The sequence below is a fragment of the Simochromis diagramma genome, unplaced genomic scaffold (genome assembly GCF_900408965.1).
Source record: "Simochromis diagramma unplaced genomic scaffold, fSimDia1.1 OVJJ01000816.1, whole genome shotgun sequence".
Taxonomy (NCBI): domain Eukaryota; kingdom Metazoa; phylum Chordata; class Actinopteri; order Cichliformes; family Cichlidae; genus Simochromis; species Simochromis diagramma.
This window is the reverse complement of record NW_024386908.1, coordinates 520045-536555: the sequence shown is the minus strand read 5'-3', so window position 1 is coordinate 536555 and position 16511 is coordinate 520045. Positions and strand designations below refer to the sequence as shown.

Here is a 16511-nt window from a genome sequence, read left to right as displayed (position 1 = left end):
GGTGGGTTTTCCATGTCTTTGTGGAAAATTGTCCCCGCCGTTCAGTGGAACCGTTTAGATCACAAAGAATCTGTTTGTGACTGAAAGAGTGAATAAAAGTCATTAACGATCACATCACTGACTGGGAGGCAGTGGTATCTGGGAAAACAGCGCGATAAAGGGGACAGCAACACCGACATTAACAGAAAGTATCAGCAGCATCCGAGTGAACCCAAGCCCATGTTGTGATCCGATTACAGCGGCAGCATTATAATAAGATGCTGACTTCCTGACCCGTCAGTGCTTAAGCCCTTACTTGTGGTGATTACCGAGCCTGAGTGCGGTGTACTCCGGCTCAGTAACAATGGGGCTACACCCACCTTCAACCGACCTTCAGCTGTCTTGACAGTTGTGCTGAAATTGTGAAAGATTGCATGTTACACGGTTATGACATGAACATGTTGACAAAATCAACAGACAGACACACGCGCAAGCACGACAATTTTTCCTTAAGCACTTCAAACTGTCGTTGTGGTACCCTGTGCTGCAATCAGCATCTCCAGAAACGCAATTTTCCATAGTGAGACACACACCTGCGTTGACACTGACAGCAGCTGTGACAGACACCTTTGGGGCCCACATCACGTGCAGCTGGAGCTTTGTTTCAGGACACCGGCGTGGAGTTCGTGATCATCTGCGTTACTGCGTGTTTCATCTGCGATATCTTTGCCAACGTCGTTCGTCGGCTGTAGACAACAGGCTTTATGACGGGGTTGTGTCAGACTGATTGTACCTATAATCAATCCAGTCCTTTTTGGCCATTTAAAACATCTTCATAGAACTGTTATGTTCATTTTTAATTTCTCTTTGCTGTTTGGGCTGATTGGGACCTGATGACTGTAAAAACAAAGAATTACTGGATTTTTTTTACACTATAATGTCCTCGTAAGTGTATATCAGGCCTTTGTAGAGCAAAATTTTGTATTTTGATTTAGACAAACCAAAATGTGATGTCCACATATGTGGACGCCAGGTCCTAGGAGGTTAATGCTGATGTAGAAGGAAGCCTCCCGTCACTCTGATACTGAGGAAGTAAAATCTCTGATGAGCTGATCTGCAGCCCGGCGCTGAGCTCATTAAGCATGTGTGGCTCTCTTGCCAGGACTTCAGGCTTTTACCTTTGTGGTAAAAGTAAAATACTCCAGAATAATGCAATAATTGTATTGTGTAGGGTCTTCACCTTATGATATGAATCACTTTGAAATCACTGTTGTTGTGATTCGGTGCCATTTAAATAAAACTAGATTGTGTGATGGTGTGTTTCTTGTCCTGGTCTTTGTCCAGTCATTCAAAACAGAAAATCCCAGCACTGCTCAGAAGTGGAGACGTGTTAGAAGATGCAGGCTTGTGCGCAGTAGTAACTAATTACATTTACTTATTTACAATTACTTGAGTAAAAAAAATACTTTTAGGAGTAGTTTTACTACACTGTACTTTTTACTTTCACTTGAGTAATATGAGAAAAATGTGAAAACATTTCTGGCTGCTGAGTGTGAGTGACGTCACTGAATGAACAATAAACAGGAGACACAAACCTACAGTTTCTGTCAAAGTGAGACGTTTTGTTTGTGCATGAAGTTTGTTGTTGTGTCATTTGGAGAGCAAAGAAATGAAACTCCAGATATTATTAATATGAACTCTTTTTTTTTTTTGCTTTTCGGTGTTTCAAATACCAAAATTTGCTCTAAACTTTATATTTTTGTTTGTCTGATTGTCTCATTTTTAAACATTAAATCAGGTGTGATGTTCAGTTACTCAGTACTCAAGTAGCCTTGTTTACTAAATACTTTTTTACTCTTGCTTGAGTAATTTCTTGGACAGCTACTTTTTACTTTTACTTGAGTAAAAGTAGTGCTACTATTACTTGAGTACAATTTCTGGCTACTCTACCCACCTCTGCGTGCGCTACATTTCACTGACCATATCAAGATTTGTTGTTTTTTCCTGGAAATGATCGAATTCCGATATTTTTTCCAGGATTTTCCTGCTATAAAGTCATGGTTCCTGCTACTCTGTGGACAAACGCACAGACAGCAGCTGCAGACATAACAGACTTGAGCTGTAGTCTGCTTAGAGGTTGTGTGTAGCTAATACTTTGGTGGTTTCTTGTATTCACGCTCTGATGATGCCACTTGTGTCACTCTGACACAATCGGTCGCTCGGTTCGGTCACAGCGACACCATCTGTGTTACATTTGTGAATGAGTAACTTTAGCTTAGACTGAGAAAAGCAACACGAGGCCAAAGTATTAAAAAAGTCCTAAACATCAACAGAAGATGTTGGAAAACTGTGTTATTGGTCTTTTGGAACTTCCATCGTCAGCTGTGTGCTGTCGGAAACTGGAGGCACCTTCACTTCCTGCCGGAGTCCTTTCACTGATGTCGCCAGAGAGCTGCTGTGGTTTGTTGGTTCCTGTCTCAGTTGCTGTTTGATAAATAACAAAAAAACGTACTTTAGTGGTATTAATATGTATGTAAACAGGTCTGTATGTAGCCCATCTCCTTAACAGTGGGGAGAAACTAAACATTACTCTGCATGAACATCAGATTATTAACATCTTTATGCTTTTCCAAAAACATTTCACCACTAAATACTAAAGACTTAGAAGAGTTTTGTTATTTGAAAGCCCACCGTGCTTTTTCACAATTATTATCATCATTATACCACCGTACAATCGTTATAGATGTCTAACACGTCAAATACAAATCCGTGTGTACTTCAAGGGTACATACATCTACAGATTTTAAGCAGTTGTTTCCAGTACAGCTTAAAATAGACTAAAATGCACAAGGTGTGATCAGCTGCACCTAAAAGCTTCTATAAGTGGGTTTTTGATTAGGTCGCTGACCTCTTCCACAGACCAAACAGCAGTCTCGAGCCTGAAGAAAGCAGATGCATGACCAGAAGCATTTCCATCTCTTTTTTTAATCCAACATTGGCAGGTTGTCCACCATTCATCCACTCCCCACAGTCAGTCTGATGTCTGTGGACTTCAGACATGAACTGGAGCACTTGCCGTCTTATAGGCAGGATAAGCATAAAAATAGCAACTTTGCTCTTTTTTCATAGTAAAATATGAAGCAATGGGTCACCAGTTTGAGATGCAGTGTGCTCAGACATGCCCACCATCAAGTCATCAGAGCCGGACCACCCGAGAAAGATCCAAATCTTTCAGGTGGCCTATGAGCCGTGGCTCAGTTTAAATCAAGTATTTCAGCTTTTACAGGCACAGTCAGAACAAATGTGATATTGGTGACATCGAACATCTGTTGGCGATGTTTTGTTATGAAGCCTTGAGTTGAGTTTGGAGTTTTCTTGATCATCATCTCAGTGTTTTCAGACTGAGCTTGAGGAAGACGAGCAGATCTAACGAAACCTTGGACACATCCTGCTTTCTGACTCTAAAAATGACTCGTTTAGAAAATGAACTAACTCATAAATTCAGTTCCACAGAAGTCGTTTTGAAAACAGGGGCCAATGAAGAGAATGGAGGTTCAAGGCGATTCTGCATTAGCTTCACTTTTCAAACCTGCAAGCTCAATTTTTTATACTGACCTGTAACTTTTTAATTCCACCTTCAAACTAAGCAAGTACAGGCAAACACACACTGATAACACCACAGTTTATAAAATCCCAGCAGCATGAAACAGCAAAGGTACAGACTAAGTTTACCCATCAGGCTTCCACAGCTGGAATAACCAGAGTCTGAAATATGTCATCAAACAGGGACAGTTTAAGCCTTCGGACTGTTCACTGGAGGATAATGAGAAGAACCAGAGAACAAATCATTATTAATGCTGTAGATGCCCACAGCGTGTTTGCTGAACAATAACTCCAGATAGCTAGCTGTTAGCATATTTCCTTGTGGTCCAACACTTACAGGAGATGAAGGTTTGTGAGGTTTGGACTTGCAGGAGGCCTGAAGCAATGACGGCTTGCTGTCATAAATCCCCATTCATATTCATACGTCAGGTAATGAGAAAAGCCTGCAACCTATTCTGGGATACAGCTGGATTTGAAGGGAATGAATACTTAGCTTACATTGGAAGATAAGTGAGCTCCCACATCTGCTCAGGGGGCGGAGCTTTGGGAGGTTAGCTGCCGGCTAACCGCCTATGGTGAAGGAAAAAAGTAGAAGTATAAAGGTACATGGCTCTATGAATAATTACTTATTAGTTATTTATCATTAACATTAACTAATGCTGACAGTAGCCAAACAGGCTGAAGCTTTGTGCGGTGAACTTAGGCGATGTTGTCAACCACAGGTGATTGGTAACCTACTGTTAGCTCGCTAGTCGTTATTTTAATATAAGTTAAATTATATTTGCATTGTTATGTAAAACATCGTATTTAGGTGTTTGTTAAGTTCTTTGTGACTGCTCTGCCTGTTTACACGTTTCAAAAACAATCAAAACGGTTAGCTTGTTTTAAAAAAGCATCAGCAGCTGGTTTATTTTCTTTCTTTCCAGCACAATAGGCTGTGATAATGGTTGTGTTAAATGTATAAAGCAGAAATGATCAAGCATGAACAATATATAGTTAATATTTTCCAGAGGAGGGTTGGGAACGCTTTTAGCTGAGGTCAGCGCCAAAGTTAAATTCTGCTCTGATATCGAGAGCACCAAACCACCTGTCGGTGTGGTGTGTGGACGAGCAGGTGAAAGTGTGAAGGTTATTAAAGTAAGTGAATTTATAATGCGTCCTTCACAGGCAAATAAAGCAGTTAAAAAAGAAATAAAACGGATAAAGGTGAGACAAATATTCCTTAAACTGAGTGTGAAAGCTCTGAGATTTACTGCAGTGGTTAAAACAAGATTTTAAAAATGTGTCTATAAAGTTAAAAAACATTTTTTAAACCTGAAGAGATCTCGTTCCCGAATTAGTTAAAAGACATGCCGCTCCGTTTTAAAGAGATGATTTGTTAAGACGGGTAAATAGAGAGTTGCATTGATCCCAACGAGGAAAGATAAAAGTATGAACAATTTCCAGCAGTGATGAATGAGGGCTGAGTCAGCTTCCTGCCAGTCTAAAGACAAAAACTGTTCAGGATAACCTCAAAGTCACATAAGCTAGATGTAGCCAACCGATTTAACCAAGACCTGATGGCAGCTTGTTAGGTTGGAAAGAACAGGAGAGATGGATGTCATCTGCATACAAAATATGGTTAAAAAAAAAAATGACCAAATTATACAACATACAAGCTAAACAGTATAGGTCCCAAAACTGATCCCTTTGGGACAAGTAGCCTTTTCCAAAAGACGGAGATTAATGGTGATAAAACAGAAAATTCTGTTTGGTAAAATTGAAACCAGTCTAATGCTGATTTAAACACAATCGTCATGGCTTTAAGATTGTTGCAGGACATGAAATCAGCACAAGTAGATGAAGATACGGTGCTGAGGTAGCTGGGATAGGTTCCAGCCCCTTACCCTTCTGCTCCCTGATAAGGATACGCAAAAATGGATGGAAATGGTACTGTTAGAGAATATGGGGGATGCCAGAAAAAGATAGCGACACCAGCCTGTTTATTGCATCAAAAGGGACTTAAGGATTTCTCTTCCTGCGTGATATAAGATTAGCAAGAATTTGTAGTTCCGGCTTCCTTTATACCAACATTATAAAAACAGTTGTGCACTCTCTCAGATGAAGTCTGTGCATTTCTAATTTTTACCACATGTACTTGATATACAGTATGTGTTCCATTACAATAAATCACATACTGGTGTTGAATATTGCATTGTACAGAGAAGCACATTAGAATAGGAGCACGCTGTAAAAATGACCTTAAAATCTTGTTTTTGTTCATTTTTCTGATGTGGAAGCTGTTTCCATGAAAGCTTTAGCTCTGATCGAAGCACAATGAAACACTGATCTTAACTGAATTTGTAAATCTAAACAGCTTTCTCAACCTGCTGACAGGCAAGCATGCAATCCTATAAAAGCATGAAAATTCCCTAAGTGGACTTATAATGTGCAACAAGATTGCAGTCTTTATCTGTCGGCCTCAGTGGTGCGATGGGCTGCTGGCCTGAGCTGTTTGATCTCATTATCTGAGTGTGTGTGAGCACAAAAGCAGATGTGATAGGCCGTTTGATTGAGGTCAAATCTCTTTTGCGCTCCGCCGTGCCAAAAGCCCCCTCCATCATGCTCCCGACCCCTCTGATGGGCCGGCTGGTGTCAGAGAGCTCAGGAGTGACATGTCAGGTCAGCGAGGCAGTGTCCTATGGCACCAAGCAGAGAAGAGAGGCGTAAAGAGAGCAGGAGATGGAGTGGAGATGGAGTGGTTGTGGTAGGTGAGCTAATGGCTTTGAGAAAGAAGAGGTACAGGCCTGAAGGTGCAGACTGTGATGTCTTTATACAGCGTACGAAGGGACAAATTATTAAAATGCAGGAACGGATGCAGAGAGTAAATGACTTGACCTAAAACCCATGGGTCAGCACCCCCACCCCTCCACCCCCATCTCCGTATGTGCATGTGTGATTGTGTCCACCCCCACACTGATTGACAGCCGCTGTCTTTGTCTAATAATGCTTTGGGTATTTTTCCCAGGCACTAAAAGAAACGCTGCTGTCCAAAGGCTCGAGTGGAGGCTGCTACACGTGGGGGTAGAAGTGTGTCCAGAAATATGGAGCCTAAATGCTAACAGATGAGACTGTTGGGGCTAATCGCTCGGTTCTCATGCTCTTTGTTTGACTTTCCAATCTCACATCCTTTGGGAGTGCACTTTTGCAAAACTGTATTTCAGCGCATGCTTCAGCGCACACGTATCAGCTAGATTAGATTAGACCTTTCTCGCTTTCTCACTTTTTAATGGTGGAAAACTACATTAGATCACAGGCGTTTAACATTACATTGAACTATTTTATTTTTGTAATTATGTTGCAAATGAATTCAGTTGAATTAGGATTTTACATGCACACAAAAACGGCCAGAAGAAACAGCTGTAGTCATTATATATCTGTATGTTTGTGGACTGTTAATGAGTCGGAAACGAGTCAGTCTTTTTTATTATTTTATTAAAAATGTTTCAAATGGTCGGCTCAGTTGTGTTTAAAGAACAAAAACATTTCATGTGGGCTAACGTAATACACACATCTTTAAATAACAAACATGGAATATTAGCAGGGAGCCGGACAACAGCAAATATATATGCATTTATTGAAATCAGACATTTTTTGTTGTATCTACTCGATCTGGAACTTTGTGTGTGCATTTCTCAAAACAGGCAGTAATAATGTATCAAAGTATATTTAATGATTACTGCACTTACACTATGTTAGTATATTTTAAATGAAAATATACATTTTACTCCAGTTTGCCATGGTGGCGAGATATCTGAAAAATAATACGCTGTTTAAAATGAATAAACTGTCACTACTTTTATTTTGATAATTGAAAGACGACTTTTAATAGAGTGCTTTTAGGTACCGAAATAAAACATCTGGACACTTTTTCACCCCTCGAGGATAAACAAAAGAACAAAAATCCATTTCTTTCCAAGAGACATTTTGCTTTATTGCGTTGCCTTTGACACAAGAGTCACACAGAGGTTACAACAATCGTGTCATCGAAAAAACCTTTGATGAACTCAGAAGCTTAACGCAGATCTTAGAGAGCGGCAACACAAAATGGAAAGATAATTGTATCATCTGCTCTAATGGCAGCTATTACAACAATGGCGATGGTGACCTGGAGGCGTGGGGGGAGCGGGAGGACGGGCCCTCTCCGGTGACCTCTGCTCGGGAAAGGGCGAGCTCAGGCAGGAGTCGGAGCGTCAGGGGCTCGCCACCTCGTCTGGCACTGTGAACTCTCCATTCACAGCCTAACACAACAGGCAGGCATCGCTGTGACCCTGTGGGTGTGACACTCAACCTTTGCCTTAACCTCCTGACCGGCAGTCACAGCTGCAGCTAACCGGCTCGGGCAGGTCAGGGCGAGGGGTGAGAGATGAGAGAGGGGAAGATGGAGGGGGAGGAAATAAAGAGTAAAGGCAGAGCGACTGAAATATGAACGAGTGGGTGACAAAGAAGGTGAGAAGCTCAATAAGCCGGGTCTTAAAGGGTCAATCCACTGAATTTAGAAATAATAATTTAAAAAAGCCCAGTGCATCTGGAAGTATGCACATTACCAACAAATAAATAGGTACACTAGAATAAAGAGGTAACAAATAAGGTTTTTACAGGATATAAAGAAATAATTATACTCTAAGTAAATTTAAAGACTGTCATTTCCTGGTGATTTAACAGAAAAACAAACAACATGGGTACTTTTCAGGGTGCAGACTGCATTATGGAAACCTTATGTTTAACCTTGCATAAAATGTTCCTCAGTATAACGGGATTACAGCATAAATGTACAAGGCAGATATTTCCAGACACGATAACTATACACAAGGTAAGTTTAGACACACGAGAGTGAGGCGAGGCTTAGAAAATGAGTAGTTACGCTACTATGTCGACTACTAACCCTGCTGTCACAAAAGGAAGGATGCCTGGCAGCAGCTTCGTGCAGTTGGCGTTTGCAGGAAAATGGACGCGTGCACTGTTGAGGTCAGTCCCGAGGCCTTTAGTGGGCTCAGTCTTTGAGTCCCAGCTGTTTGTCTGATGTGGATCCTTTTAGAGACGCCAAGCTTTAGAGTCCAATTCAGTTTATTGATAAATCTTACACAACCGTTCAGGTAGAAATCACAGTGCTATGTTTTATTTTTTACCCCCCAAGAGCCAAAGAAAGTGCTGGATGTCATTAATGATTGCTAGATAAATAGATATTCTTTACAGGCCCAGAAAAAGGCTAAAAATATAAGCATGTAATATAAACTAGATAAAAGCAGAAAGCTATACTCGTCATATTTACACATGTAGCTGATGTGATTAAGATACGGATGTCGAGATGGCTTTCAGCGAAGACTTGATGTCTTATAAAACAGTCTCTTCCCTCCTCCACTCCAAGGCTTCCTCTGCAGCTTTTGCAGCTCCGCCCTGGCTGTGTCGACTCTCCATCGAGGCCGCCAATTTCTGCTCCAGCCGCCACACCTGCTCCCGATACTTCCTCCGTATCTGACGGTATGAACTCAAGGCTTTGCTGCGACGAAAAGATCCACATGACTTTTTAACTTTGACTCAAGCTGAGCACAAAGGGCCTGATGAACAGACACCAAAGAAGTATATTCAGCAGCTTTCTTTTTCCATTCACCTGTGAGCTTGTGTGAGGCGAGCTATCTGCTCCGCATTGTCCCTCCTGTGGGAGGAACTGTCTGAGACGGCTGCGTTCAGTGACTCATGGACCAAAGCCAGCCGCTTCTTCAAGGCTTGCTCCCTGGAAAAAGAAATAGTGAGGTCAGTGGGTAAACATGCTGTGAGGTTATTCATTTTGCTGCAAGCACAAAAGATGTTTACTCACAGACTCATATTTAATATGCGTCCTTGGCCTTAGGGCCGCTGTGACGCATTGTGTTAACAGGAGTGCTTTATTTAAAAGTATTCAGCACTCTAGGTCAGAAGAGAAAAGGTGCTCTCTGAAGCACATCGTGGAGAGAAACAGCTAGAAATTCTTTATGTGCAAAGTCTGCAGCGTTCCTAAGCAACAGTTCAAAGCGGCCAAGAGATGTCTGACACATTTTCAAACCTGATTATATTCAAGTACGTCCACATATTCAACATCCAGATAATTACTATCATAATTATTATCAGATTTTATTGTTAAGACACGAAACTAGAAGTTATCAAGAGCTAAAGTGCTTCTATAAAGAGGCCATATAACACCGATAGGTATGGAAAAGACCGAATCCAACCCTCACCTCTGCAGGACCGCCTGCAGCTCTTTCAGGATGGGTCTTGTCCTATAACCAGCGATGTCCCCTTCACAACCGAGCTTCGCTGCGTTCTCACAGAGCCTCTGAAACACAACGTTCAGTTAAGATAACGCCCAAAGTCCCAAAGGTGTCTTCACTTCTCTTCTGGCGTATGTGCACTTTAATCTAAAGCTGTGGCTCCAGGCGTCAGACTGTCATCATGCAATGTCTCGTGTTTTTAGCTCTGAAGTGCTTTTACACTTTAAGGCTGATGGGACACTGTTGGCCGTGGACACCGAAGTTTGTGAGTATGGTAGCTTGAAAATGAGGTGGATTTGATATCCCAATATTGACCTCAAGGTCAAGGTCAGAGGTCAAGTTTTCTCAAAATCTTGTGAATGCAATTAATTGAGATTTTCTAATTCATACCATACGAGCTACTATGAGGCTGGGGCTGCTGGTCGCCAGTATTTCTTGCAGTTCAGTGTCCAACAGACCGAATAAAGTGATCCGCGAGGCCAGTAGTGTTGTGGGGATGGAGCTGGACTCTCAAAGGGGTGTCAGAGAGGTGGACGTTGTCCAGGACAAGGACGACGCTGGACGATACCTCCCACCCACTACATGACGTGTTGGCCAGTGACAGGAGCACGCTCAGTGAGAGACAGAGGAACCATCCCTGCCTGTGGTCAGCTACTGCTCTTACTGTCTCAGAGCGATGTGACCGCATAATTTCCTCAAACGTATTCTGATTCTAACATCATTTGTTTTTATCATTGACCGTATCAGGGACATAATACTTGGGTCTAATTTCTCCAGCTGAGCAAAATCAGCTGGTTCAGACGCCTGCATGTACACGCAGCATTTATTACACGGCCTGGGCGCTGACTGAGATTTTAGGTGAAGTAGCCAAACAGGACACAGTCTGCAGAAACCAGGCAGCGTGCAGCACAGGAAGTTTGAAAGCTATTCACATTTGTAATCTGGAGGCAAAGAGCCAGTGCAAATTAACATCACGGGGGGAAGGAAAGCTAAAGGAGCTGTTCCACTCTTTGTCATTTGACAATGACAGAGATGCGCGGTATGAATCTGTGCTGCAGTGACAGGACAGCTCAGCAGAAGACCTTGTGGAACCAAAATATCCTTCCTGGCCTGGAGGGATTCTGCTTTTGTAGATGTGTGATTTCCCACGTGGGGCACCCATATTTGAATCGGGTCTGTCACAGTAGACCAGCGTCCTGCTCCCTCTTGCTCGTTTCACCTTGACTTTGTATTATTTTCCAATTTGAAAAAAAGAAAGGATAAAAACCCCGTCTGGATTGCTGCTGCGGGAGTGTATCCTACCTGTTGTTCAGTCCTACGATCCTCCACCTCCTCTTGGAGACTTTCTGGGATGAAGACTCCAGCTGCTCCCTGAGCCTTCTGGCCCATTAAACTCCACTCCAGACACCTCAGCTCTTTCTCCTTGAGGCGGATTAAAGCTCGCAGATCTGACATCTCCTCCTGAACAAAAGCGGTTATTTAAAGAGTAAATGGCAGCTACATGATTGGATAGAGGAACCAAAGCCCAGCTTTGGTGCCTCTATTGATTTGATAAATATTACCTCAGATTGTCAATGCATGAAGATTTCTTTAGAATATCCTGATGTTGTGTCCCCTGATTTTTCTTTTTTGTTTGCATGTAAATTCATGAAACTCTGTCTCGTTTAGCTGGTTTGCACTTTTGTTTGAGTTATTATGAATTTATTATAAAGGCCAATCTGTATATTCATGGCGTCTCATCCACTATATCCTGCATATGTATTTAGAGTACTATGCAAACAGTGTTTTAGGAAATTGTGCAAATATTTTACTCCTTTCATAGAATAAATCTGTTTCACTCATAATCTCTTTGCATCCATAGTTTTGCATGCTTTTATTTTTTTTCCTGGCCATGGTGTGATTGTAATGTACGTCATACCCTGACTGAGATCAGTTCATAAAACAGGGAAGCCTTCTCCTTCTTGTTATCAGCAGGTTTGTCTTTAGTCATGTGACCCCCTCTTTGTCCAGGTGGGCTCAGTTTGGCCTCTGCTCCTGGACCTGGCTTAGGGAGGCAAATGGCTGCCCGGTCCCTCTTCAGGCGCTCAATTTGCTGCCGGAGAGCCGCCTCCCGATCCTCGGGCTCGGCCGTCCTGTGGGGTTACTTGCAGTGAACAAGCTGACAAAAGCGCAGCCCAAGAAATTTGCATATTTGAAGTTCCTACACGGTGATCTCGAACTCTTTCGTCAGCTTTGTTGTGTGTAAGCGTTTTAAACATCACCTCTGCCCCGTGTGACTCGCTGTTTCCGTCTCCTCTGTGACCCCTGCTGTTGAGAAGGAGGTGGACAGCTCTTCAGTGCCCATTTTCCTCAGCTGAGCTAATGGACTGTCTGGGTCCCGACTGTCACCGACCGGCTCTGATGATGGGAAAAAGAGAGAACCCAACTGTGTCTGATGCTTGAAAGCCGTATATTGTACATGTGAGTGTGTGAGTGCTCTTTGGTGCGAGCAGTATTAAAACTCGGTATTCCATCACCTGCTGAGACACTCTGCTGAGGACTGCTTTGCTGCTTCCTGGCGTCATAAAGCGACAGCAGCTCGCCGTAGGCCTCTTCACACTCCTCACTGTCAGTCGCAAAACACAAAACGTGACCTTGCTAATACTGTTAAACCGACCTGTGCGTGCTGATGGTTTCTGACAGGTGATAACGAACTCGTCCAGCGTTGACACAGACAGAAATATTTATTGGTACCAGTATCTGAGAGCCATCTGCAGGGCCGAGCAGTCGGACTCAAGCCTGTTCAGCGTGAGATTGATCTGCTCCGACTCTCCTTTCCTTCGCTCCAGAGCTGCAGTGAGACGTTCGTTTCTGGCCTTCAGCCTCTCGATGCATCTGCGGTAAAGTGAGTGAGGATGAGGGGATTAATTCAATTCAATTTTATTTATATAGCGCCAAATCACAACAAAAGTCGCCTCAAGGCGCTTCATAGAGAAAAACCCAACAATCATATGACCCCCTATGAGCAAGCACTTTGGCGACAGTGGGAAGGAAAAACTCCCTTTTAACAGGAAGAAACCTCCGACAGAACCAGGCTCAGGGAGGGGCGGGGCCATCTGCTGTGATTGGTTGGGGTTAAGAGTGAAATGGCTTTAATGATCAAAATAACACATGTCACTAAGGAAGAAGCTGCTTTACTTGATTGGTTGAGTTAAACATCAGCAATTACATCATCAATCAGACCAGCGAGATTTGAGATTTGACCCTTATATGCACTTTGAGGCGGTCTTCAGGAGGTAGAGCAGGTCATCGACTAATGGCAAGGTTGGTGGTTCGATCCCTGGCTCCTCCAGCCTGTATGCTAATTATCCTTGGGCATAAAAAACTAATCCCAAGTCGGAGTGTGAATGTTAAATAGAAAGCACTGGTGAGTGTGGCATGTTGTATAAAATGCTTTGAGTACTCTGTTAGAGCAGAAAGGTGATAAGAACCAGTGTTACAGATATCTACCTGAATCTTTAACTGAGCTGTGGGAGGTTATAAGAACATGTAGTCATAAGTCTAGTAAGTGAAACTGTATCTGTGTCTTTCTTTACATACATGTAAATACAGGGACAGCGTGTGTCAACAATGTGGTAGTCGAGTTTTTATTTTTATTTATAACTCCTAAACCTTCTAAGCTGCTAATCACTCCCACCTGTTGAGCCGCTCTGTCTCAGACTCCAGGCTGAGGGGGCTGGGACAGAGACTGCCCGAGTTAACTGATCCCAGTGGAGATTCATCCCCACCCACAGTCAGAGGCGTCACAGCTCTGTTGGCTCTCCTGTGGAGTAAAGGTGAACCGGGATAGGGGGGCGAGGCCCAGTCTGGACTTAGGGCCCCAGCAGTGGACCGGTAGGAAGGAATGTGGCCGCCAGACCTCCAGGCTTTATGGAGACCAACCAGCTGAAACACAGGAGAAAGGCAGCTGCACTGATTCTTGTCAGTCTCTTGTAGTGTTTATTGGATCTTTGGCCACTGAACGAGATTCATTCTGGCTAATAAAGTACGAGACATCTTCTCCCACCTTGTTCTTCTCCTCTTCCACCTGGCTGATGCTGCTCTGTGGGGGGCTTCTGAGAGCAGACTCCTGTTTGTCCCCATCCAGCATGTCTTCCTGGTACTGGTCTCTTGGGAAGCTCGACCGGCACGAAATCCCAAACTCTCTTTCCATCTCTTCCAATATCTGTCGGAAATGAAGCAGGATCATGAAAGGGACTGATGGGAGTCTAAAGACAGTCTGAACAATGACATTTTTTTCTCATAAACTGATCCTTGCTGAATTTTCTTTTTTTATGAAAGAAGAAGAGCCAGTATATGGACCTGAAGCTCTTTTTCTTGGGCTTTGCAGCTTTAAATTACTTAATAGATGTTTTAATTGTGATTATTCTTATTTGTTTTTAACTTATACCTGGCTGGCTTTAACCCAGTTCTCTTGAGCTGCTCTCAGATGCTCTCTGTGCTTTTCCTGGTCAGAAGCTGTGATGGGGGCCGCCCAGGTCCTTCTGAAGCTGATGGAGTCCTCCACTGATGATAAAACCTCCTGCAGTTTGCTCCAGACAACACCACTGCCTCCTAGTGGATAGAAAGCAAAGGTGCAGGGATATATGCAGTATATGATGCTCAGACAAACATAAAATATGCAATAAAGGACATAAACATAAACTATTAATCATTCTCTTTGGTGGAAGCTTCTGGATTGGATGAAAGTGCATGGCATCAGCAGCTCTGCTGATGAACGAGTGATGCTATGGTAACGCCAACCTTGGTCATTCAGTGGAGGTTTAGATGTTGGGCTGTTTCTTTCTGGGCTGCTTCTAACGAGCCGGTGAGACAGAAGATCTGGAACCAGAGGCCTGGATGGAGCCGGCGGTCTCGTGTCATCTGGTTCACTGCAAGAGTAGTGCGTTTACACGAGCTATAGGTTGAATATCAAACTCCCTATTAATGTGAAAATATGTGTGGTATTGCCCACAAGGATGAATACAAATCCACAGATTTCAGGTGTCTTGTAAGGATGGCATTAGTATTCAAGTCAAAGTGGAGCCAAAGGTGATGCTGCAGTAAATCCAGCCGTCGCGCCGGGCGCCTCGCTTACCTCGGAGCTTTTAGTGACCCCATCTTCTTGTTCAGTTCAGCAATGATGTTGAGCAGCGTGCCCACTTCAGCCTCACACTGAGCCAGCTCTGCTGGTGTAGGCTCGAGGATGACTGCAGGGTCACAGCCCTCGTGGTAGAGGGAGATATAGTCACTCGGGCTCATCGCCTCCTTGTCACACCTTGACCCTGCATCCAGACTGTCACATCTGCCTCGCCTGAAATCCTACAGAAACATGGAGTTGTGTTTGGACTGAAAGAAAAAATAACTTGGTGGACCCATTCATTTAGTTTTTTGCTGTATTTTTTTGTATATTTCTGCAATCTGTCACGTCTGTGTGCACCAATAATAACACACATCACACCCGATGTATGCAGCCTTCTTTCGTCCTGTGAACAAGCACCTTTCAGCGAGTACAGCAAAATAATTTAATTATATAATGTATCAGCATTAAAAATCTGTTACGCTATTGAGCCAAACATGTTTGGCAGCTATTGTTCTGAGCAACGGAAAAGGAGGAAACTAAAACATCCTGACATCCAACTTCCTGCCAAGCAAATATTTGTGGACCGAACCATCTATTGTTTTCATGAAGAACGCTGAACAAATCTCTCAGACACAAAATGTTGAATCAGAACAAAATGTTACTCTTTAATTATGGAATTAACTACAGTTAGATGTAGAATGAAAATGTACTTTTTAAATGATTGAACACATACATCTTTTTAATAACACACGTATATATGGTGCAGGCCAGAGTTGGCAACATACTTGAAATTCCTTATCCTCATTACCAAACTATTCCCAGTCAGTGTCAGAGAAAAGTCATTTAGGCATGAAAAGGGGGAATAAAGACTTTACGCATGCTGTCAGATCAACTCTCTGATTTCAGATTTGTGGATTTAATTACTTATGTGCAAAGTGCATGTTTTCAAACAGTAAAAAGTCTTACTCTGCCTTATCGATGGGGCAGATTAAATCATTTAAAAGTCTCTATTATGAGGCTGCAGCAGTTCTGCAAACAACAGTTCTTCTTTTATGGGGCATATTGGAGCAACATGCGACATCTGCATTAGGCATTTACCAGTGACAGCTTTGAACTGCATTACAAACTCATATACTGTGTCACATATCATAAGCTCTACTGGATTTATGTTGCTCCCAATCTCACTAAACCTTCAAAACAATCCCTCAAACATTTCATCATAACTTACCTCCATGCTCGCTGATCTGTGTGACTGCAGAAGTGACTCAGTTTACCACGTGTGTAAAAAAAAAATAAATTTGACAAAATGAGGGTCTGTTTTCTTCCGTCCTACTATTTTGTGTAATTATATTTTCCAAGAGTCAGTCAGTCTCTGTAATAAGTCTGCTCTCTCCATGTCTGCCTAACACTGTTTTGTGTGATGGGTGAAGTAAGTGGAAAAGTCATCCCCACCCATTCCCTTTCACTCTGAGTCCTTTCCTGTTTTGTCCGTAGTGTGCTTCCATGTCTGATTATGACCAAAAGGGGGTGTGAATTATCCT

General features: G+C 42.8%; 1 protein-coding gene and 1 long non-coding RNA gene across 2 annotated transcripts; both read right to left on the bottom strand.

The window, feature by feature from the left end:
* Positions 1–952: 952 nt before the first annotated feature.
* Positions 953–4346, bottom strand: LOC120736142. Its single transcript, XR_005696422.1, has 3 exons — positions 3920–4346; positions 3712–3792; positions 953–2463 (listed from the first exon to the last, which is right to left on the bottom strand). It is a non-coding gene; the product is annotated as an uncharacterized LOC120736142 (long non-coding RNA).
* A 3187-nt stretch (positions 4347–7533) lies between these two features.
* Positions 7534–16415, bottom strand: ushbp1 (Usher syndrome 1C binding protein 1). Its single transcript, XM_040036099.1, has 14 exons — positions 16199–16415; positions 14986–15209; positions 14652–14779; positions 14299–14462; positions 13915–14073; positions 13546–13793; positions 12603–12743; positions 12386–12474; positions 12131–12266; positions 11788–12001; positions 11172–11330; positions 9837–9934; positions 9233–9355; positions 7534–9121 (listed from the first exon to the last, which is right to left on the bottom strand). The coding sequence occupies exons 1-14, from the start codon at positions 16202–16204 to the stop codon at positions 8956–8958; spliced, it is 2055 nt and encodes a 684-aa protein (XP_039892033.1). The 5' UTR covers positions 16205–16415; the 3' UTR covers positions 7534–8955.
* Positions 16416–16511: the final 96 nt, after the last annotated feature.

Coding starts and splice junctions, on each gene's coding strand:
- ushbp1 (XM_040036099.1), bottom strand. Junction 12,267..12,385: donor TCAGCAGAGTGTCTCAGCAG/GTGATGGAATAC, acceptor TCCCATCATCAG/AGCCGGTCGGTGACAGTCGG. Junction 9,122..9,232: donor CGCCTCACACAAGCTCACAG/GTGAATGGAAAA, acceptor TTTTCGTCGCAG/CAAAGCCTTGAGTTCATACC.